Source organism: Schistocerca piceifrons, chromosome 6 (assembly GCF_021461385.2).
Source record: "Schistocerca piceifrons isolate TAMUIC-IGC-003096 chromosome 6, iqSchPice1.1, whole genome shotgun sequence".
NCBI lineage: Eukaryota > Metazoa > Arthropoda > Insecta > Orthoptera > Acrididae > Schistocerca > Schistocerca piceifrons.
In genome coordinates this window covers 395,979,277-396,004,376 of record NC_060143.1, presented here as the reverse complement: position 1 = coordinate 396,004,376, position 25,100 = coordinate 395,979,277, and the positions used below count along the sequence as shown (strand labels likewise).

At 40.8% G+C, this 25,100-nt stretch overlaps 1 protein-coding gene and 1 non-coding gene across 3 annotated transcripts; one reads left to right on the top strand and one right to left on the bottom strand.

Moving 5' to 3' along the window:
• The first annotated feature begins 757 nt into the window (after window positions 1-757).
• LOC124802422 (inositol oxygenase-like) lies at window positions 758-24,501 on the top strand. 2 transcript variants are annotated; one of them, XR_007017118.1, is made up of 7 exons: window positions 758-914; window positions 10,733-10,904; window positions 12,916-13,124; window positions 17,870-18,006; window positions 22,485-22,715; window positions 23,687-23,945; window positions 24,160-24,501. XR_007017118.1 is itself a non-coding variant. In XM_047263190.1 (6 exons), exons 1-6 carry the CDS (start codon window positions 894-896, stop codon window positions 23,793-23,795), a joined length of 879 nt encoding a protein of 292 aa, XP_047119146.1. In that variant the 5' UTR covers window positions 758-893; the 3' UTR covers window positions 23,796-24,045. The 2 variants fall into 2 exon arrangements, 1 of the variants encoding a protein (XP_047119146.1); XM_047263190.1 differs by lacking the exon at window positions 24,160-24,501 and having other exon boundaries at window positions 23,687-24,045.
• Trnas-uga lies at window positions 11,046-11,120 on the bottom strand. Its single transcript has one exon. It is a non-coding gene; the product is annotated as a tRNA-Ser (tRNA).
• Window positions 24,502-25,100: the final 599 nt, after the last annotated feature.

Sequence of the window (25,100 nt, the reverse complement as noted above, 5' to 3'; positions counted from 1 at the left end):
TCCTCTATCGATCTTGTCGTGTGCGGTTTCCAGAAATGATTAGCAGTTTTCAGTATTAGTCTAAGGAGCGTTTTGTGCGATATTTCCTTTTTGGGTGGACTACACTTCCTGAGGATTCTCGCCATGAATCTCAATCTACAATCTGCGTTACCTAATATAATATTGATATGATCGTTCCACTTTAGATCGCTCCATACGCTTATTCCTGTTTATTTTGTGGATATGTCTGCTTTTGGTGATTACTCTGAAATCGTGTAATCATACAATAATGGGTCTTTCTGCTTATTTATGTGTAATACGTTACATTCGTTAACTTCGAGCGTCAATTGTCAATTTGTCGATGCTCTGGAGATCTTCCTGCATTTCGTTACTATGTTCCAGCGTTGCGACGCAGTTGTATCCAAAGCATCACTTGCGAAATGCCTCCTGGGATTTTCATCGTAATCCACCAGGTTATTTATATGTAATGTGAAATGTAATGGTCCTATAATACCACCCTGAGGTACCCCAAGTTACTATTACGTCCGTAGATTTCTCTCCGTTGATACTTGTTCTGTTTTTAGAAACTCTTCAATGTAATCACACAGCTGTTTCGATACTGCGTTCGCTTTTATTTTCTTCATTAGCCGGCAGTACTGCTAACTACTTTAATAGGCTTCGTAGCCTTATCAGTAAGTATAGACAGCACTTTTGCACACTGTGGGGTCAAGAGACGGCGAAAAACGTTTCTGACGCAATCTCACATGACATTCGCTATTGTCGGGTGTCGTGACCTTGGCGAAACTAAACGATAATTACACCGAATAAATAGTGGAGCCCCTGCGACTCGTCCTAGCGCCACAGACGCAGCTACTGATCGTCAACGGCTGTCTGCAGTCTCGCTCTTCAGCAACATGGCCACCGCAGTGCCCCTGGTGAGTACACAGCGCATTTACTGAGCACCGGAACTCTCACGGGCAGATGTGTGATACAGTACACTGTCCGCTGGGTATTCGCGTGGGTTTCAACTCGACAACTCAGGTCCATTCTCGGACGGTCCCTTCAAAAAGACCGAACGCTATTGTTGTCCCAGCAATGGCCAGTGCTTGCTTGTGCTTCGCAGCTAATGACTTTGCCATCGACAAAACATGCAATCACGCATCTTGTTTCCTTCCTTTTCAGAAATTTATTAAATCGGCTCAGTACGACATTTACGTCTTATAAATGATTCCGTATTTTCCGTATATTGCGTTAATTTACTGTCTTAACAATGTTATTTATAAATATATAGCTGTCTGCTAAACTATTTTGCAGTATCTAGTTCAACACACAAAAGAGCTGGAGGAGAAAGAATTCTCCTCAATAATTTGTAACGACATATTGTTACAATTCTGAAGCGGAAATTTTCAAGATTCCGTAAATTTTACCTCTTGAGTGGAGTTACTTTAGGGAAGATATTGTTGTAGGCCTTTCGAAGCTTAATGCTGTGTAAACGTAGTATATTCGGAAGCTATGAATCTAACAATAGAATCTTGATGTTTGCACCAGTGGTAACGACGGTAGAAAACATTTTGATGAGGATGCACTTTAATGTTAGTACTGTCGGATACTAAAGGGCTCAGTAATAGTGCTCGGTAATAGAATAACAGTATTGTCAAGCAAAAAAATTATGCGAAATGAGTTCCGCAAATAACTAATAGTGACATAAGAAGATAATTAAACTCTATGGACGAAGTTACCCAAAATGCCTCTCGTTCTGTATTCGAGGAAAACCAGAATCCAAAGTGACTCACCTACTCAATAACTTCCTCTATCAACGCTTGATCTTGTGTAAGACTCAATGCCTAAGAACACATAAAAATTGTAAAAACTGCTAGCTAAATATAGACTGCACCTTTTCGTGTAGGCTGTCTATAAAAAACTGCAGTTATTGTGGAACACTGAAAATATAAAATGATAAGATACGTATTAAAACCTGTACCCTAAACTTCAGTTACGTAAGCAGGAAGAAAACTGAGGCATTGATGTTAGCATCTCTATTTATGGTGAAGAAATACTTACTAACAACTTATAAAATAAATTTTTGAATAGTGTAACTAAACTTTTTCCCCTACCCGTTCCTCCAAAAAAATATGTTACGGGACACACATGATTCGCTTTAGTTAAATCAGGGATTAGACTATCTGCCTGCGCAGTCAAATTGGGTTGACAGATACTAATGTGTCAAGTAGCTAGAGACGACATTTGTCTTTAATTCTGCAGGTTTACGACTCAAACACCATTCTTAAATACACCAAACATTTAGGAATTAGAAAGTGGCGATCATCTTTAACTCTTATGAGGTTAAATGTAGATGAAAACTGAGTAGGAAGAAACAATTTTTTATTTATTTAACGTCATTTGGATGATATATGGAGATAAATAATAAATAGCTGACTTTGGAGAGATGAATTTCATCAAAATAATACGTGATTCTCAATCATGCTCGTCTGAGACAACGTGGTACTCATACATAAATTTCTCTAGAGACAGGAATGCTTAATTGAAGATACATGATATGTAAATTCTTCGACGAATTTATTTGTCACCGTTGAAAAAAAATGATAGCTGCGATACAAGACGAAATCAATTAAATTCACCACTTTTTGTAAAGTTCACTGAACCAACAATAAGGATTATTTTTTATTGTGACAAATATTATTGATACCTAGTGTATATTAACTTCGATAGCAAACTGAAAATGTTGTATAGCCACATTACATTCAAGTATAAAGATGAATTATGTTGATAACGTAAAGTGAATGGTTCCAGATTATTCATGTTTGCCAATCAAACTAATTAAGTAATGTGATAATTAGTTTCTTGTAACATAAAAATAGATTTTTTGGTAGTTAGATGGGACAGGTCGTATCGATAACCAATAACTACAGTAAATAAATTTCCAATTTTCCTAATAATGGTGATCATTTCGAAAGCAGATCTCTGCTGAATTTGATGTAATAAACTTCATTTCTCTGTAGGACTTATCCTGTCGTATTTGACTGGTTTACGCTATATATCAGCATATTATCATCTACGGCAAAGATGGACAGATGTAATTTCTTGTAGAATCATCTTCTGTTTGCTCCACCTCGACAGCTGCGTGCCGGCCGGAGCGGCCGAGCGGTTCTAGGCGCTTCAGTCCGAAACCGCGCGACCGCTACGGTCGCAGGTTCGAATCCTGCCTCGGGCATGGATGTGTGTGATGTCCTTAGGTCGGTTAGGTTTAACTAGTTCTAAGTTCTAGGGGACTGATGACCTCAGATGTTAAGTCCCATAGTGCTCAGAGCCATTTGAACCATCTGACAGGTGTGTGCCGTTCGCAGTTATGATAGTAACACACTTCCTTCACCTTGATAAGTAAATTCCTCTTTCTGCCTGTACAATCAGTTTTCACATATTTTCATTCTCACCCTATTTATTTTCTCGTTATCTACTGACTGTTCGTACCTCCACTGAAGTCGCAAAATGCATAAGCGTCGGGGTTCGTTTCGCATTGTATGCAGTGTTTTTAATTCGTTATTTCTTGTCTCAGCATGTTTACAACTAAGTATTTTATACACTTCTAACAGTAATATGACCTTGGAATCAGCGTAGACGATCAGCTAGTTCCTGAAGACTACACAACCTAGCGTCACACCATGTTAGTATCTTTCCTGCCTGTAGACATTACCTGTATGCTGCGTGTAGTCAGTCCACCCTTCTTCGTAGCTCCCTTTGTACTGTTTCACAGCAGCAGGTTTCATTTAGGGCCAGGTACTACATCTTCTCACCCATAATATGTATAGTAATGTTCGAATGTTCGTTATAACACAAATTCAGGTGAACACTGCTCTTCAAAAGTAATTGCCATAGTTATTCATCCAAAGCAGATACATCTTGACATTCCATGCAGAAAAAAACGGATGCATGTAAGTATTTCAGTACGTAGCACGAACACCCATAAAAACAAATTTAACGTACGCTTTAATAAGTAATTCTAGCACCAGCACAATCGAAAATCTGCGGATCATAATTTTGACTGAGAGCACGAGATTAGTTCGCAGCCATATGAGGACTTAATGAATATGCTGATACAGTTAACGGAAAATAAAACGATGTGCGGATAGTCCTGAAAGGACTCACAGGTTATGTACCATTTTTCACGCAACCGATGGATACGGAGCTATCGTTAATTCTCTGTAGCTGTCAAACATCGAGTCAGAATAATAGAGCATACATAAAATGATCACATTATAAAGATTTCTCTTAACTACCTACTCCAAACAAAATACATTGGTCCCAAAGTACGTGGAAAGTTCCGGTAGGGAAGTTAGTGATAGTGAATAAGTAGTAAATGCTCGACGGACAGTCTCAGGCTGATTCCATCTTTGCAGATTTTCAGAAGGCTTTTGGTACGTTCCTCATAAGAGAGTTGTAATCGAATTCCATGTCTGTAGACTGTCGCTTCAGTTGTGCGACTGGATTCCTGATATCCTGTCAGAAAGCTCACAGTTCGAAGTAGATAACGGGAAGTCATCCAGTAAACAGAAGTTATATCTGGGGTTCCCCTATAAAGCAGCACAGGTCCTTTGCTGTTCCTGATCTACAAACGATTCACGTGACAGTTAAATTTCAGTTACATAATAAATGACAAAAATTTAATTGTTTTCAGCTACATACGTGGTGTTTACAATTACGAACAAATGAACCTGGAAGCATCACATAGAAAACATAGTGGGAAAGAAGACCCAAAAATAACGTTTTGTTCGCAAAACTCTTGGAAGACGCAACAAATTTACTGAAGAGACAGGCGACAGTACAGTTGTCAGTCCTCTTCTGGAGTCCTGTTGGGCGGAACGGTATCGTTAACAGAGAAGGTTGACGGAGGACACCCAAAAAGTTCATAGAAAGGTAGTTCGTTTTGTATCACCACGAACTAGGGGAGATAGTGTCATGGATGTGATACGCTAGTTGGGGGTGGCAGTCATTAGAGCAAAGGCATTTTTCGTTGGGGCGAGCTCTTTTCACACAATTTCAGTCAACAAGATTCTCCTCTAGATGTGAAAATATTTTGTTGACCCTTGCCAACATAGGCAGAAATGACCACTGTAATAAAATAAGGGAAATCTCACGTCAATTACTTCATTTTTCTGAAGCGCTACTCGAAAGTGGAACGGTCGACAAACAGTCTGAAAATGCTTCTATGACTCCTCTGCCATGCACTGAAATGTGACTTGGAGAGTAATCATGTAGATTTAGATGTAGACAAGTTAGTAATGTTGGAATCTTGTACTTTTTTCAGGCTTGCTTACCTGTTATACTTCTTTCTATTTGAACTATGGACACATCTGTACAAGCCATCGGTGGTTGCCGTAGATCGTTCCTGAAATAAAAAACAGAAAACTTTTACACTGATTATTGACTTAACAGTTAGCAAAAAAATTTTCGTCAGTAAGTTATCCAAACTTACTGCAGATAACGCCTTGCATGAATGAATGTCTTTTTCTGCCACGTTTTTGTTACGTCGCTTTCTTGTCTGTCTGTTCGGTAAAAATTTTGCAGCTGATCTTAATCTGTCTTCTTAGAGAATGCCTTTAAATTTTATGCTAAGAACTGAATGCAATTCCTACTCGCATTCTTGTCCGTCTATGGGTAGAGTCAGGAGTAGCTGTGGAAAAGGTTGCTGACACCTGACATCTCAGCTGACATTCGTGTTGTGCGGATACGTTTACATCTACATCTACGTACGTACTCCGAAAGCCATCGTCTGGTGCATGTCGGAGGTTACCTTGTACCGCTACCAAAGAAGTGGTTCAAATAGCTCGAAGCACTATGGGACTTAACATCTGAGGACATCAGTCCCCTAGACATAGAACTACTTAAACCTAACTAACCTAAGGACATCACACACATCCATGCCCAAGCCAGGATTCGAACCTGCGACTGTAGCAGCAGCGTGGTTTTGGACTGAAGCGCCTAGAACCGCTCGGCCACAGCGGCCGGCTCGCTACCTAACTTTTCCTTTTGTGCTCCAGTGGCAAATGGCGAGAGGCAAAAACTTCAGGCCTCCGTACAAGCCCTAATTTCTCTTATTTTCATGGTCCTAACGCGAAATGCACATTGGCGGGAGTAGAATTTTCCTGAAGTTAGTTCAAATGTCGGTTCTCAAAATTTTCTTAATAGCGTTTCGCGTAAATCTCCCAGTCATATCCATTTGAGTTCACAAATCATCTGCTTAATACGGTACTGCTATGTTGATGAACATACCAGAAATAAATCTAGCAGCACACCTCTTAATGCAGCTGTATCTCTCTTCAGTCAGACCTCGTTGGAATCCCGAATGCTCGAGCAGTACGCAGTGTGTCGAACTAGTGTTCTATACGAGGTCTCGTTTATAGGTGAGCCGCACTTTCCAAAAAATCTCTCAGGAAACTGGACAACGATTCGTCTTCCCTACTACCGTCCTTCCGTTTCATATCGCTTTGCATTATGTCGAGATATTTAACCGATGTGTATCTAGTAGCACACTACTAATGCTGTACTCGTACATTACAGTACTGTTTTTCCTACTAATCCGCATTAGAAGAATCGGAAAGCTTTTGAGGCGGTATGCTAGTGTACAGACACGGCTCACCTGAAAGAAGGGAGGGGACAAGAAGAGATATTGTTTATTTCTCTGTGTGCCTATTGGGTAAAAATTTTGCAGCTGGTTTTAAACTACTTTCACCAAGAGACAGTCGCTTGAAATTTTAAACAAAACTCAGATCTGAATGAGAATGCAATATTAACTTGCTTTTTGACTGTTGTCTGTTCCAATCGCAAATGATTTGTGAGAAGAACGTTTGCGGTAAACCTCTGTGTGAGCTCTAATCCAGTTTTTTACTTCAGGGTCTTCTCACCAGATATACGTAGGGTATGGTGAAGAGAAATGAAATAAATCTGAAATGTATCAAATGTCTCTGTTGTACTCTAATCAAAATTTTAGATATCGATTCAAAATTTTCAGATAAACAAGACTAAAAAGCAGAAAATAATGATTTAGCTAAAATGAATTTTTAATATACTGCGTTTTGAAATCGGACTACAAGAACAAAATGTTTCTCCCAGCCCCATACAGATTTCTAACCTCACACAAAGGAATCCGGAAAACTTGAATGCATTTGTAATAGCGTCCGCCCCCGGTAGGTGAATGGTCATTGCGACAGAATGTCAATCCTAAGGACCCGTATTCGATTCCCGCCTGGTCGGGGATTTTCTCCCCTCACGTACTGGGTGTTGTGTTGTCCTTATCATCATCATTTCATCCCCATCGAAGCGCAAGTCGCCGAAGTGGCGTCAAATCGAAAGACTTGCACCTGGCGAGCGGTGTACCTGACGGGAGGCCCTAATCACACGACATTTCATTTGTAATAGCTATAAAAACGAAAAGAAAAAGCGTGTGGCGCATCCAGTACGTAACTGATGCATGAATAGTCCACCTCATTATTGTTGTGTATTGTATGCACCCCGCGTTTTTCTTTAAAATCTTGTAAGTACGCTCGAAGATAATAAAAAGACGCAATACGAACGAATTATCTGAATGGGAAGGATATCCGTAGATGTCATGTACATGTACAGACGAAGAAATGATTACAATTTCAGAAAAATTGAATGATTTATTGAAGAGGAAAAGTTTCACAAATTCAGGAAGTCATTGAAACGTTGCTCTACCTCTGGCTATTATGCAAGCAGTTGTTCGGCTTGGCATTATTGATAGAATTGTTGGATGTCCTCAGACCGTTATCGTGCCAAATTCTGACCAATTGCCACTTCAAAATCCCAAGCTGGTTAGAGCGCTTCGTCCGTAATGCTCCAAACTTCCTCGATTGGGAAGTGATCGAGCGACTTTTCTGGCCAAGGTAGGGTTTGGCAAGCACAAAGAGAAGCAGTAGAAACTCTCGCAGCGTGTGTGGGCACTATTTTGCTGAAATGTAAGACCAGAAAGGCTTACCATGAAGAGCAACAAAACGGGACGTACGATATCGTCGACGTACCGCTGTACTACAAGAGTGACACGGACGACAACCAAAGGGGTCCTGCTATGAAAAGAAATGGCATCCCAGACCATCACTCGTAGCTGTCACGTTGTATGGTGGGTAACAGTCAGGTTGCTATCTCACCGCTATCCGCGGCGTCTCCAGATAAATCTTTCCCTTGAATAAATAATCCATTTTTTCTGAAACTGTAGTGATTTGTGGATCTGCATGTGTACATCAGATCTACAGATTTCATTCCCATTCGGTTCTTGGTGCGGCGTTTCCGCTTTTCTTCATGGGGAGTATTTTCATTGCTATTAAAAATTGACAATAAAAAATTTTTCGGGCCATCTGTGTGGGGATAGGAATCTACAGTGTGGTCCATTGATGGTGACCGGGCCAAATATCTCACGAAATAAGCGTCAAACGAAAAAACTACAAAGAACGAAACTTGTCTAGCTTGAAGGGGGAAACCAGATGGCGCTATGGTTGGCCCTCTAGATGGCGCTGCCATAGGTCAAACGGATACGAACTGCGTTTCTTTAAAGAGGAACTCCCACTTTTTATTACATATTCGTGTAGTACGTAAAGAAATATGAATATTTTAGCTGGACCACTTTTTTCGCTTTGGGATAAATGGCGCTGTAAGTCACAAACGTATGGTTCACAATTTGAGACGAACAGTTGGTAACAGATAGGTTTTTTAAATTAAAGTACAGAACGTAGGTACGTTTGAACATTTTATTTCGGTTCTTCCAATGTGATACATGTACCTTTGTGAACTTTTCATTTCTGAGAACGCATACTGTTACGGCGTGATTACCTGTAAATACCACATTAATGCAATAAATGCTCAAAATGATGTCCGTCAACCTCAATGCATTTGGCAATACCTGTAACGACATTCCTCTCAACAGCGAGTAGTTCGCCTTCCGTAATGTTCGCATATGCATTGACAATGCGATGACGCATGTTTTCAGGCGTTGTCGGTGGATCACGATGCAAACATCCTTCAACTTTCCCCACAGAAAGAAATCCGGGGACGTCAGATCCGGTGAACGTGCGGGCCATGGTATGGTGCTTCGACGACCAATCCACCTGTCATGAAATATGCTGTTCAATACCGCTTCAACCGCACGCAAGCTATGTGCCGGACATCCATCATGTTGGAAGTACATCGCCATTCTGTCATGCAGTGAAACATCTTGTAGTAAAGTCGATGGAACATTACTTAGGAAATCGGCATACATTGCACCATTTAGAGTGCCACCGTTAAGATGGGGGCCAATTATCCTTCCTCCCATAATGCCGCACCATACATTAACACGCCAAGGTCGCTGATGTTCCACTTGTCGCAGCCATCGTGGATTTTTGTTGCCCAATAGTGCATATTATGCCAGTTTACGTTACCACTGTTGGTGAATGACGCTTCGTCGCTAAATAGAACGCATGCAAAAAATCTTTCATCGTCCCGTAATTTCTCTTGTCCCAGTGGAAGAACTGTACACGACGTTCAAAGTAGTTGCCATGCAATTCCTGGTGCATAAAAATATGGTACAGTGCAATCGATGTTGATGTAGCATTCTCAACACCGACTTTTTTGAGATTCCCGATTGTCGCGCAATTTGTCTGCTACTGATGTGCGGATTAGCCCCGAGAGCAGCTAAAATACCTACTTGGGCATCATCACTTGTTGCAGGTCGTGGTTGACGTATCACATGTGGCTGAACGCTTCCTGTTTCCTTAAACAACGCAACTATATGGCGAACGGTCCGGACACTTGGACGATGTCGTCCAGGATATCGAGCAGCATACACAGCATACGCCCGTTGGGCATTTTGATCACAATAGCCATACATCAACACGATATCGACCTTTTCCGCAATTGGTAAACGATCCATTTCAACATGGGTAATGTATCACGAAGCAAATACCGTCCGCACTGGCGGAATGTTACGTGATACCACGTACTTATACGTTTGTGACTATTACAGCGCCATCTATCAAAAACGAAAAAAGTGATCCAACTAAAACATTCATACTTCTTTACGTACTACACGAATATGTAATAAAAAGGGGGGGGGGGGTTCCTATTTAAAAAGAACGTAGCTGATATCCGTTTGACCTATGGCAGATCCATCTAGCGAGCCAACCATAGCGCCATCTGGTTTCCCCCTTCAAGCTAGTCAAGTTTCGTTCTTTGTAGTTTTTTCGTTTGATGCTTATTTCGTGAGATATTTGGCCCAGTCACTGTCAATGGACCACCCTGTATATGGGGCTTGAAGAAATTATTTTACACTTTTTCCTCCGATTTAAAGACATGGTAAATTAAAAAATCATGTTTATTAAATTATTGTTTTAATTTAATGTTATGTATTTGCTGTACGTGCGTCGTATCTTGCACTCAGTGCATAAGAGGATCAATTGCTCCCCAAGAGCTGGCCGATGTGGCCCAGTAGTTCTAGGCGCAACAGTCTGGAACGGCGCGACCGCTACGGTCGGAAATTCTAATCCTGCCCCGGGCGTGGATGTTTGTGATGTCCTTAGGTTAGTTCGGTTTAAGTAGTTATAAGTTATAGGGGACTGATGACCTCAGCTGTTAAGTCCCATATTGCTCAGAGCCATTTGAACCATTTGCTCCCCAAGAAGTAATCGCCAGGTGATGTATGTGTTGGATTGTTGCGGCTACGGTAACCCTGGTTTTCGTATGCCCACAGCCGCAGCCTCTGCTCGACCCTTCGGAATTGCTCAGGCCGGAGCCCCTATACGCAGGGAAGCCGGTCTCGCAGTTCCGCGACTACACCATCGACGAGAATGACCCAGTCAAGGAGCGAGTGCGCAAGCTCTACCTCGCCATGCACACGCACCAGACCGTGGACTTCGTCAAGAGTAAGTATTCGAGCGTCTCTCACAACACAAGTACCTAAAAACGGGTGGCAGAAAATAGGGGCTATAACATTTTTAGAATGAAATTTTCACTCTACAGCGGAGTGTGCGCTGATATGAAACTTCCTGGCAGATTAAAACTATGTGCCGGACCGAGACTCGAACTCGGGACCTTTGCCTTTCACGGGCAAGTGCTCTACCAACTGAGCTACCCAAGCACGACTCACGCCCACTCCTCACAGCTTTAATTCCGTCAGTACTTCGTCTCCTACCTTCCAAACTTCGCAGAGCACTTGCCCGCGAAAGGCAAAGGTCCCGAGTTCGATTCTCGGTCCGGCACACGGTTTTAATCTGCCAGGAGATTTTGTAAAATTTTTGACGACTACAAAACATTATGGGGTGACAGAATATTATGCTATGGAAGACAAACTGAAATTTAATACAGAAGGTTTCAAAGTGCTTTCCTTCTGCAGTATTCATTATATAAAGCCCTGAACTGAATTCCGACATTTTGAAAAGCGTTATTTTAGACTGCACAGACCTCTCTGGAAATTGTAATACCAACGCAATGGAATGTTGTATCTTTGAAATAATCCCACGGGTTGAGATCGGGACCATAAGGAGACCGTTCCACACGATTTTTAGTGAATGGTAAAGTGGTCAGGACGACGATCGGATCTCTGAAGGTCTCCTGAAAGAAATCGAAGGCTTTGCACGGTGTGGACATGTTCCATCCAGCATGAACCAGATGTTTCGGGCCATTCGGCCGCGTCTCGCAGCCGGTACAAATCCGCGTATCAGTACCTTTTGTATTTGTCCGCGTGGAGAGCTCTCTCCATAAAAATTGGCACGTAATAGCTTGCGCACTGATTGCGCTCCACACATTTACTTTTTGTTGTTGAGATGGAGCAGCAGCTTGAGCGTTAGAGATACAGTAGCCTCGTGGAGCCAGTTCTGTTTGTTGCCGTTCCTATGGAGATGGAAGTGTGCCTCATCACCTATCACATCTGATCCGTATCGAATGTTCTATTTTCAAAGGCCTCAGTCATCCCGTTTACAAAAGAATATCGACGCTCCACATACGTAACCTCCAAAGTTTGGCATCACTGAATTTTGTGAGGGGGAAATGGTTAAGTTTCTCTTTCATTATTCTCTGGAGAGACCGTCGTGACATCCTGAATCGCTGTGCAGAGTGTCTTGTCGCGTAGTGGTCGCCTCGTTGTACAAGGTTCCCACCGTTCCATATTCTCCAGTGTTACAACTGAGGCTGGTCGCCCTGCTGACTGTCCCTTCATATTCGGATCTGGTCTTTTCGAAACACCTCAGAAACGCGTTAAAAACATTCAGAACATCACACAGGCTCTGTACGAGAGGATGCTTAAATTTTAACTTCAGTTCTGTACTGTAATTTCACCGAGAAGTAATCATTCCGCGATGGTACTGTTCTTGGACGAGTGTGGTGTTCAATGCGTGTCTCACCGGCAACGGTATGTCCAGAATTTTGTACGATCAACAAATGATGTTGCAATGTCAGTGCCTCTCTTCTGATACGTGAAACGAGACGTCGTTGAGATAGCTATACAGCTCCCAGAGTACAACACAATAGTACCACAATGGAACCGTTTCGGCATATACTTAAACCACAGTATGAAATTGCTCTTCCACACCTATTTTGCGTCACCCTGTGCTTCGTCGTACTAAAGCGGTTACTATGCTTTGCTAGGGGACAATGGCACGTTATATCTACCTCTTATAGCCTCGATAACTTCATTCACTTGTAAGTTCCAGCGAATTTTTGACGTAACGTATTAGCACTAGGGACACCCCGTGTTGGCAAATCTCATGGTAAGGTAATAAGGTAATTGTACTTATTTCTTCGTTATTGTGTATCCTTGCTCACTTATTTTAAGTTGCATTAGAAGAGAGACTTTATCAGAGCTACAGATCTCCATCTGAGGGTAAAAACTGCACGAGGTAAAGGGGACAGCCGAACTTAGCCCCTTTTTATTCTCAGGTCGGCACGAGAAGTGGCGCAAGTTCGACAAGTTCCGTGCTCCCGTGCTGGAAGCCCTCGACACGCTGAACAAGCTGGTGGACGAGAGTGACCCGGACGTCGACGTGCCCAACATCGTGCACGCCTACCAGACGGCCGAACGCATCCGCGAGGACTTCCCGGACTGCGAGTGGCTGCAGCTCACCGGACTCATACACGACCTGGGCAAGGTGTGTCTACCTCGCTTACTTGTGTTTTGTACTAAATCACATGAGACTCTGTAATGTCGGCTGCACTTCACATGTTTAAACTGCGACCCTACAAGGCACCAAGCGCTATGTGTCACAAAAACTGCCTTTTGCTTCAGGTGCCAACATTTTTTCGGCTGTCGACCTTCGTTTTAGTTACAGTATTCAGTCACATTCAGTATTACATAACGTCGCATACTCATAACTAGGGCTATCCCTCAGATCAATTTCTTCGAGAATCCCAACTATTGTTCGCGTCGCCGGCCGCTGTGGCCGAGCGGTTCTAGGCACTTCAGTCCGGAACCGCGCTGCTGCTACGGTCGCAGGTTCGAATCCTGCCTCGGGCATGAATGTGTGTGATGTCCTTAGGTTGCATTAGGTTTAAATAGTTCTAAGTCCAGGGGACTGATGACTTCAGATGTTAAGTCCCATAGTGCTTAGAGCCATTTGAACCATTTTTGTTCGTGTCAAATAAGCAACCAAGCTACCTAGCTCTGAGACGCAATGTCTTCTTTCTTATGAGGACGTACTGCAAAGTAGTGTCTCCGAATTTTTTTATGTGAATACTCTTAAAGCTTTAAAAAAACAAACGTCATTAACATTCTACTTCTTTATTCTTCATTTCTCTACATAGTCACCCTGGCAATGAACACATTTCTCCCAACGATAGATCCTTTTGTGAATACCGTTACTGTGAATGTCTGACTTTGTTGATGGAGGCACAACCTGGTCTCTGATTGCGCCGGGTTCATCACTATCAATGTGTAGCTCTTGAAGGTATTCTTCAGGTTTCGGGAACAGATGAAAATCGGATGTGGCCAAATAGGGACTGTATGGAGGATAGTCGGCGACATTGAACCCAAAGCGTGGAATTCTTGCAGATGCTGCGGCACTCTTGTGGACCCAGCATTGTCATGCTGAACGAGAGAATCCCCCACGTGTGGGCGAACTCTTCCACTCCTCAACTCCATACTCGCACGCTATTTCTCACGTGCCGACATAGTTACGTTACACATCGCCGTGTTACACGCTTCAGTTTTGAGAGTTCTAGCAGCAGAGGGCTGCTAATATGTAGACATGAAGAACAAAGGTGCAGAATGTTAATAACGTTTGTTTTGTTTAAAAAGTCAGGAGGGATTACTTTTGAGCACGCCCTCGTACGTACTTTTTCCTGTTGAATTGTTGAATCCTTACTCATTCGATCCATCAGTCTCCTATAACACAAATTTCAAAAACTTTTGATCACTTCATTTCAGTCTTAACCACTGTCAACATTCTGCACCCATGGCTATTCATGAGTACTATTTCTTTTGCCTTAAGATCTACATTTTTTTCGATATTTTCATCTGCCTACTTTTTGTTACCTATTCGCAGTACGTACAAATACGTATCCTCAGATAGGTCCTCAATAAACGCTTTCTTCTTTATAAAGTTGAGACCCACGAATTGATATTATAAGACGACTAGAACATACTGTAGGATATGCATAACTTACTTTGTGCAACGAAAGAGTAGTGGGTATCAATGAACATTTGAATAAATTCTATGAAGCCACTAACTTGTGATAAGTTCATTATCCAGTTTCTCGAGCGTGTAAGCAGCCGACTTTGTAGGAAAGTTAAGTTCAGTGATTATGCATGGCTCATTCTGTTAATATAACCTTCTGAATTTTCAAATCTGAATTGTAAGTACACACAGCAGTCACGATGTACATGAAGTGAAGTACACCAGCTCTCTCTGACTCTCCAGATAGAGACTTACTTTCTAACCTGAAAAGCATGTGAAGAAATGACCGAAGCGTACAGCGTATTTTGATTTTGAGAAACGTGTGTACTGATTATAATAGCGGCTCTCTAAAACGGGAATAGCTACCGAAGGCAGAAAGTCTGTAAAGTTGCATGTGGTAACTGGATGCAGGCTGCAAAGTGCACAGACTATCGTGAAAATGATCGAATGTTTAAACAGTGACTCGGAATTAGGAATAAATCTCATACATTTGGATTCAAGTATTTATTATTTCGTCTAAAGCAGAGTCAGAGCTACAACAAAGCACACAACCGTGAGTGCGTGAAGAATGCGATATAAGAGATCAACACAGGGGAAAGAAATGAACGACAGAAATTCCATATTAAACTTTCTCGAAGGTTAAAACTGAGTTTCGGACGGAGACTTGAACTCGGGGCTTCTGCCTTTCGCCAGGAAGTGCTCTCCTGACTCAGCTACCTAAGCACGACTCACGACCCATCCTCTCAGTTTTATTTCTGCCAGTACCTCGTCTTCTATTTTCCCAACTTCAAAGAAACTCTCCAGCACATTCATTAGAAAGTAATGAAAACATTTTATTAGACGTGGATGTGATGAATTCAAAGTGCTATTATTTGGGTGAATTAACGTAAACCCGGTTTTGTACCATCCCTCGAAAACTGATCGTCTCACCTAACAACAAACGCCTATTTTGAATATAGGGCAATGAACGTTAAAAATCTGTAAATGCTGCAGTTTATATTATGCCATGCTGCGCGATGCGAGTCAGAATCTCAACAAACATTTATAACACGAAATCTGTGAATAATCAGCAGACACTGTCTTCAAAGCGACTTAACACATTACTCAACCATAGCAGCGCTTCTGACCCGAAACGCACCCACACGAAGACGTAAGCAGATTAAACTTCTCCCATGCCGTTTCATAAGGCCAGTTCCCAGTGATATAAGGGGCCCGCTCTCCTTTCAATGGATTTTTTTGGATAAAATCATACACATGACCAGGGTTCTTTACTTATTTCTGCCGCAGACTTTTACGTCAGTATGCTATGAATAGGCTGATGTGGGAGCAGAATCGCAAAGTGTTCTCATTTTACGTTCTAGTGACATTTCGTGGCGGTCATGTTATAATTAAGTAAGGAACGAAATACATGCTTCTTCGGTCGGAACCTTCAGACAGCTGGAGTTCGATATCCTGATAGTACAGAGATCACTGATTTCTTGCCACAGAAATTTTTCAGTATATCTGCGATATAGAAATATCCGTTTCTGAAAGTTAGCATTGTGAGAGGCAACTTTCAATGCTAAAACGTCTTATCTTTAGTGTCTAGTCCAATATTAACATTTAACCATCCATCATGTCTGTCTCCTGCACAGACACACCAATATTTTAATTTACGTTTTCTTTATGTGCGTTTGTAGCCAACAGCCAGCTCACGTTCCTATTCACTTTCACCAACCACGTCTATGGAGTCATCGAACGGTATCACTCTGATTTCCTGGGGAAAAAAAACTTCACATATGAATATAATCTTTCACGTCTTATATTGGATCTTCAGTATACAAACTAATATGAATGGTGGCAATGAGCAACACATTTCCTGATTTTAAACTCTTGCACCGGTCTATCAGTATTAATTATTCCAGCCTGCTTCCCATAGATACAATGGATTTCCTTTCAACCCTTGCAATTGATACCACTGTGTCTTAGAACAGCTAACATTTTATTATTCCATTAAAGATTAGCGAAAGCCTTCTCTTTTTAGCCTTATATAAATAACATACAATGCCATTCTTAGAGGAGGGAACGCAGTTTAGAAAGATGTCATCCTCCAGTGATGCTGGATCGAATCGGAGAGAAATGAAATTTATGCCACAACTTGACTAAAAGAAGGACTGGTAGATGACACACATCCAGCGATATCACAAAGTACTCAGTTTGATGATGGAAGCATCTGAGGTCTGTAAAGACTGTATACTGAGACCAAGGCTTCACTGTAGTAAGCAGATTGAAATGAATGTCGGTTTGTATCACTATGCAGAGATGAGGAGTCTTGTACAGAGTAGACTAGCAAGGAAGGCTGAATCGAAACAGTCCTAGGGCTGAAGACGACCACTGTCGTAACAACAACAACAACGAATCCTCCATAGTAAATCGACTTAGTGTATAAAGAAAGATATCTTTCATTAAACATGGGGGACTTCCATTCACGAACCGACCTGTGGAACGGCTTTTCATTAAGTTACTGAGTGCTACAGGTGATACATGATCTAGGCATTAGTTAATTGTGTAGGGGGAGGGATAAGGGAGAACAAAGAAGAAGAGATATGGGAGAAAACAGGAGAGAAACTGGAAAAAAGAAAGTTCTTGAAGAAAATGGGACTCGTAAACTACTGCAGGTCAGTCTGTACTGAGAATTCTGAGGAAAACAGTTTCGTAAAAACTGCAAAGGAAAAAAATTCTTGTTAATAGTGCATTAACAACTTGCATAATACTATGTGGATCAACAAATCTGAATGGTGTGTTCAGACTAAGATCAAGATTGTACAATTTGTTATACAGAATCTTCTTTGTTATTTAGAGTTTTTATACTTTGATGATTATGATCTCCGCAGTGGCACTTGTGAAAAGGCTGATACAAGTGTTCCATCTCGCCTGCCCAAAATTATCGTTATTGCATTTGCTTCATGACCAGACTGGAGGTAATTTTTTAATCTTGCAACTGACGGAGAGCAATCAATATATTCTTCTAAAAAGATGTAGGATTAAAAATTGTGAGATACGATTTAAAATTTTTTTGTACTGTGGTCTGAGGGCTTTAGAGCAGGATTGGTGAACACGGAGGTCTGGGAGCTTTGGAGCAGGACTGGTTAACACTACATTGATCCTCGCTTGAGCAGGACCTCGGTAACTAGGATTTCCGGTTCGTCTTCTGGAAAACTAAAGTGTTTCTTTTGTTTCAGTTCATGGCGTTCTATGATGAGCCTCAGTGGGCAGTCGTAGGCGATACTTTCCCAGTGGGCTGCGCCTGGGCCGACTCCATCGTCTACAGGGACACCAGCTTCGTCGACAACCCGGACGGCAAGGACCCACGTTACAAGTATGTCGTTCACATTAATGGAGACAGGTTGACACTTGGATATCCCGTTAGCAGTATTTTATACAACCTGCAATATTTTGCATAAATATACCTTGTGTTATTTTTTCTAATTATTGTATTTGACTACTATGTGGCGTTTTACATGAATGTATGCATGTTAATTGATGAATACCCAACTAATATCTCTAGGTATAAATTGAATGAAACGTAGATGTCACATATGTGGATCACGTTGACTAGGTACCTGCAGATGAAACAAAGTTGTCTTGAGATCGACTGTACATCAAAATAAAATAAAAAATACAGCTGCAAGGAAATCGAATTTCCTTGGAATAAATAAATAACAGCTAACAGTCCCATTTATTTCAGCACGTAATAAACTCTACAAAAATTGTTTTTGGTGATAAGTTGCAAGTATCAGTGTTGCAACAAACGTATCCCATGACGATCTACTACATTTTAGACGTCATTTCTGATTTCATTATATTTTTCTTAGCTTTCTCAGTCTGTTTCTGTAAGAACTGGCTGCATGCTTTAAATGACTTGTTCTAATTCTTCGTTCCAAATCTTAAGTCCCGTTTTTCGATTCGTTTTCGGTTTTTCACCAGATTTCTTGTTTAGCGATCCGTATTATGGTATTTTTAATCACTTGAAAAAAATTTTTGGAGAGTTGTTTAGCCTGCAATGATATATATACACATTTCCTTAAACTCTTTATTTGGTGTAGATGTACTTAAAAAGTTTGGGTCCCTTTCATTTTTCCTCTTGTTCTGTATATTTCATCTTCCTCATACCAGGTTCTTTGATTTAACAAGATACTGGTCAACTCTCACGATTATCCCCCTGACTACTTGTGTCTCCATCACCCTTGTAGCTGGATTTTGTGTTCGTGTAGACCGTTTGTATTTATACATGTTTCTTTTAAAAAAAGTATATTGGTTACTTTCGGTACATTAAAGGCAACAAATTCTCTCAGTTTTATTCCATTGTTGTTAATGGTATCTTTTCCATTGCTGCCGATCAACTGGTGTTTGGGTTCTTTACCTATTTCACATTCAGAGCTCCCACCAAGATGACATGACAATCGTTTATTTTACCCATATGTTACTGCAAGTCTCCATAGTACAGATCTGTTTCTTCCTTCTATACTTCTTCTGGAGCGTAGGATCGTATAACTCTTAGATGTTCTATATCAAATTTCAGTCTCACTGTGATGATCCTTTCGTTTACTAGCGCAAATAGCACATTTATCTTCCCATTTTTTGTCTATCAAAACAGCCGCTTCACTACATGCTCAGATGCCGCTCTACTGTATAACATCAGGCAATCTTTTTAGACTTTTCGTACCTTTCAAATTCTTTATGCTTTCTGTAATGACTGCTACAGGATAGCCGGCGGCAGTGCTGGGGGGGGGGGGGGGGGGAAGTATATTCCCCCTCCGCTGCGAGGCATTTCTTTGTACAGAAATCTTCCGCGGGTAGTACGTATTTGTTAGAGGACAATACGATGTATTGTGTGAAACTGTTTCAAGTGGAATGATGAAATACAAGTATTCTATTCGCTAGAGAGTAATGGTGTATGATACACACACATACACACACACACACACACACACACGCGCGTATAGAATCAGCGCGCTGAATTAAGGAGATTATTTCAAAAGGAATTTCCTGATGTTCAAGTTCCTAATCGGAGTATGATTCATCGAACGATGAAAAAATTTCGTGAAACGTGAAGTTTTCTTGACGGAAAGCATGTACAATGACGTACAGTGCAAACAAAACAAACTCCGGGTAACATTTCGCATGCTCTGGAAAGGTCTCCTAGGAAATCAGTTCAGATGGCTACACCCATGTAAAACAACCGCAGTGCAAGAATTTAAACTTTTTGATCCTGTAAAAAGACTGTGATTTTGTGAATGTATTTTTAATAGGATCTTTACGGACGAATTTCTTTTCGGACGTATCAAGGTCCCAGGTAAGTGGATACGTTAATTCGTAGAATAACCGTTATTGGGTTGCCCTCGGAACCTTATACCGAAAGGAAACATGAAGTGGCGCAGAGAGTCCGAAAGAAAAAAAACAGAGTAAATTTGACTCAAGTAAGTGGAAGCAATGTCAGACTTAGCTAAAGGCCCATCTGGTTGCCGCCCATTGACTCCCAAAAAGGAAGCGTCTTCTTTGTCTGATCTGGTTTACCCTACCAGGACCATAGCTCCGCACACTGGATCATTGAAACGCACAGTTCTCCGCACCAAAGTAAACTTTTCGTTCATGGGGCGGAAGTATTTAAAATAATACAACACCTCTCCATTACAAAATATTCACGAACTCTAATATTGCATTTCTATTAATAATTATCTTCCGTCAAATTCCTAGTGGATGGACTCTTCCTGCTATGATTTAGTGCATACCATTACTAGGTGAATGTCGCGTTGACAGGTTGGCGAAGTGTGGCACTCATGCTGGGTATTTAAGATTACAGCATCTGAAAATGGCACATGCAACCTATGTGTAGGTTTACAGCAGAACTTGGAGTTTCGCATACCAGGTTTCGTAACAACGATGCCATACAGCAGAAGTGGATCGACATGTCTTCTCTCCGCTGGCGGCCTGCACAATTTCACTATAGGAACACACTTTCTTTTGATTACATGGCTTGAAGTTTTTAGCCAATTAATCTAATAGTCTGCAATTTTCGTCGGTCTTGAATAACGCCAAAAACGAGGGAATGCCAAAATTCTTCCTGCTATAAGCATTCGAGAATAACATTTATATTTCTGATGGCTTTCAGAACCTACACGCTCATAAAATTTTATGAGCCATAGAGCTGTTAAGGTTAATGGCCTCCTCGATAAACAAATATGCATTACACCTACCGCTCCAACAGTGTTCATGGATTTGCTTGGGGTGTTATTATTTCACGAGACGTGCGATTTTCCCGTCTTCACAGCCTCCTTTTGTAAAGAGGCATTGGAACTTACGGGAAATATTCCCACAAAATGAGCATCAAGGCTGTCACCAGCAATGTTAAAAAATGGTTCAAATGGCTCTGAGCACTATGCGACTTAACTTCTGAGGTCATCAGTCGCCTAGAACTTAGAACTAATTAAATCTAACTAACCTAAGGACATCACACACGTCTATGCCCGAGGCAGGATTCGAACCTGCGACCGTAGCGGTCGCTCGGTTCCAGACCGTAGCGCCTAGAACCGCACGGCCACTCCGGCCGGCACTACCAATGTACACATCTGTGTAAATACGTGGGTTAAACACTTCTGTATGTGTGTGTACTAACGTGTACATCACAAATAACGAAAAAATGTTTGTGTGAACACTGAAATGAGTGTCATGACTATCGCAAGTAGGACACACCCTTGACTATATAAAGTAAGAGTCAGCTGGCCCTAACTATGGGTTTTATGCAACCAGCAACGCCTTAAAAAACCACGCACAAGGTTTTCATATTCTCTCGCTCGTTACACACAAACTATTAACCTAATGGGAAAACTGAACAGGACGTTTCTGTAGGAAATTTATTGTAGTTTGGGGCAGCTGAATTATCCTGTTGGCCGGCTGGTGTGGCCGAGCGGTTCTAGGCGCTTCAGTCTGAAACCCCGCGACCGCTTCGGTCGCAGGTTCGAATCGTGCCTCGGGCATGGATGTGTGTGATGTCCTTAGGTTAGTTAGGTTTAAGTAGTTCTACGTTCTAGGGGACTGATGACCTCAGATGTTAAGCCCATAGTGCTCACAGCCATTTCAACCATTTAATCATCCTGTTAATGTGTGATCACATTACTAATATTACAACACAAGTGCACGTCTCATATCTGTGTAAGAACAGAAATTAGATATGGAATCATCCGGATTACAAAATAATAAGTTCGTTTCAATGAAAGGATTCTCTTCGAAAGCAAGTGAAAAACATATTTAATTTGTCTGACCATCTGTTGAAGTAGATTAGCTCGCAAACTAGACTGTTGCTGGAATATAAAGCACAATCAGATAGAGTATTGTATACTCAGACCTGAGTGGCGCATATTGGTGAAGCTTCTACTCGAGTGGGTACCGTGCATCAATGAAATGTGACCTATTCATAGCAGACGTTTCTTATGCACAATTTCCAGAATTCGTTTTGATGAAGGTCTATGCTACATGTCGGACTGACATGTGCTCCTCAAGCATATGTCATTGAAAAAAGATGTGCTAAATTTTCTAGAATTATTTATCTGATAGGTACATGATCTGAATAACAAGGTCTCATGAATAGCGAAAACATTCAGGTGTTTCATCGTTCACTGCAGTGTAAAACTGCGTAACCTCAATGTTGAGTCATTTTACGTTCATAGTTACCGAGTAATTTAAGAAATGTGTTTTTTTTTTTTTGTTTCCAGAGAAACCAACGAAAACCTTAAAATCTTCAGTGAACTTGTCTTTTGAGCACAATCTGATCTGCTTATCATTTGTTGTCTTTTACAGCACCAAGTACGGCATGTACAAACCACACTGTGGACTGAACAACGTGCTGATGTCGTGGGGCCATGACGAGTACCTTTACCATGCTCTCAGGCATAACGGCTCCAAGCTGCCAGAAATAGCGCACAGAATCATACGCTTCCACTCCTTCTACCCGTGGTACACCAACGGGGAATACATGCACCTCTGCAACGAGGAGGATATGGAAACCCTCAAGTGGGTTAAGGTGTTCAAGTAAGTAACATGTGTCTGCTCTTGCTCTGATAAGAATCCTTTCACAACTGCAAATTATTGCTTGAGATAACAGTTTTCGACTGATTAATGTGATGTCACGTACTAAATTTTATATTACTTCGCTTCCTGACCTGCACGTAATTCATTCGCCATACTGTGTTCTGTGCACTGAAGTAGCATTATCTTGAGTAAGTTATTCTATAGATACATTAATGAATTTCACAATAACATCTCCCTTCTCCCAATAAGGTGTCCTCAGTGTGCTATTCGTCAAGCACTTCGTCTAACGAAGAGGACAATCCGTCCTACTTTAAACATCACATTTATTAACAATAATTGAGGTGGACAGGGCCCACTATTAAACTAGGAAAAGGAATTTCATTTATTCATTCTTCACACTCAGTGAAACATATAACACAGCTACATCACTGCTACAGTTCATTCCGCTTTCACTAGAAGCATTCAAAGGAATTACCTTAAATGAAAATGTATTGTTTCCTAGTATAGTATTTAGCACTGGAAAAATATTAAGAAATGTACTTGCATTATACAGGATTGTAAATGTAATACTTAGTTCAAAGGAAAAAACAACCCATTTCCACCATCATTTCATTTAGATTTCTTCAGATGACACTGGCAGGGGGAGGAGAGGGCTGGGGGGATGTGACGTTAAATGACGTGTTACTTGTGTGAAAAATTTTCTCGAATGAGCCCTGTCCACCTCAATTATTGTTAAAAATGTGATGTTTAACGTAGGACGGATTGTCCTCTTTGTACTGACATTTCATTTCGAAATTCAAGCAGATATCCAGACATTTAATGAGAAAAAAACCTCTTCAGCGTTCCATCCAAGAAAGTAATACTTGAATTTAAGCATAATAATTCTTGCCATGCTTGAATGAATGACTGATACTATGTGGTAGGCAATGCTCCGTGTTCACTAAGCAACTTTTCTTTGTCGTCTGTTGCAGCAAGTACGATCTGTACACGAAGAGCGACGAGACGCCAGACATAGACGCGCTCAAGCCGTACTATCAGAGCCTCGTAGACAAGTACCTGCCTGGAACGCTCAGCTGGTAGTGTTCCAGGTGTCCAACGGGTCTGCGGTTGTTTCCATGGTCTAAATAAGTGTTTGAAAATATTATCATAGCAAACGCTGAAGGGTTGATCAAAAACATGCTGTACATTATGTTGTGTGTTTAATCACTAGGAAACTGAATAACTTTTTCTGTAAGTTTTTTAATATACACAATTGCATTTTATATATAAATATTCTTATTCGATGACACTCTGTATTTCTTTTCGAATAAAAGTTTTATTTGTAAATGTATTTAGTTGTCCTATTATGATAATGATGTTACCTATTACGTGGTCACACTAAAACATAGTCCTCATATTACAATCAAGCAGATATCTAATCTTGACCTTTCTTTTATTTCCCTAGATCACGCTGAATAATAGCGGTGTGTGTATTTGGCAAGTTTGTCTACTTAAGGGACATGATTCATAAACATAAGGGTAAATCTTGAAAAGGACAGATTCATGAAACAAATGAAAACCTTGAAACATTTGTCAGTGTCCTGAGTAGTGGAGATCAAAGAATATGAGTTGCTAGCCCATGCAATTCTTATCATAATTTAAAATATCTTTTGAGAACAATTTGCTGTAAGAACCACAGCTTTTGATCTTACACTTTTTTCTGTATTGTATGCTGTATTGTAAGTGAAATAAAGCAAGTTAACTATTTATGTACATTTCTCGAAATAAAAACAGAATAGAAGCTTGATTATTTTTCTGGAAGTTCTTTACAGTATTGCATTTAAAATAGACTTTTAAAGAGATTCTGCTGTCATATATTATGGCTGAAATTTTTTTTAAAATACGTGTACGAAAGTCTCAGTAATTAACTCATAGTTTTTCTTTAAAAAAGTGTCTAAGTCGTAAGAATATTCCTCCTTTAGTTAAGAATGTTTTAAGACAGTACAAAAACTTTCAGTCTTCTACATTCAGTAGTTTTCAACCTGCGTGTACCATAACACCAAGAAAGTAAACTTCCAGGAAATTCTAGTTAAAGTTAAAGCTTGTTTCATTACCTACCCTAAGTAAAACTAATACATCCCAGATCCATATTCATATTGGTCCTGTTGTCATTCTCCTCATTTTTGCTTCTTTGGTAGCTTCCAACACTGATATCAATGCATCGAAGAATCTGCTGTGGTTAGTGGCAATAGTTCTTTGCATATTTGGTCATATAGTCCCCAGGGACTCTCAGCAATTCCATAACCTTAAACCTTGACCTTGTACTATCAATGAAACATTGCGAAGCATCCCGCACATCTGCGTTGAAAATATATAGAACAAATTTTGGTATCCATTCCACTATAC

Excerpts from the sequence above, each read along its gene's own strand:
- LOC124802422 (XM_047263190.1), top strand. The coding sequence starts at position 894 with ATGGCCACCGCAGTGCCCCTG. Across the intron at positions 13,125-17,869 it reads TCATACACGACCTGGGCAAG|TTCATGGCGTTCTATGATGA; the intron begins GTGTGTCTACCT and ends CTTTTGTTTCAG. Across the intron at positions 18,007-22,484 it reads GGCAAGGACCCACGTTACAA|CACCAAGTACGGCATGTACA; the intron begins GTATGTCGTTCA and ends TGTCTTTTACAG.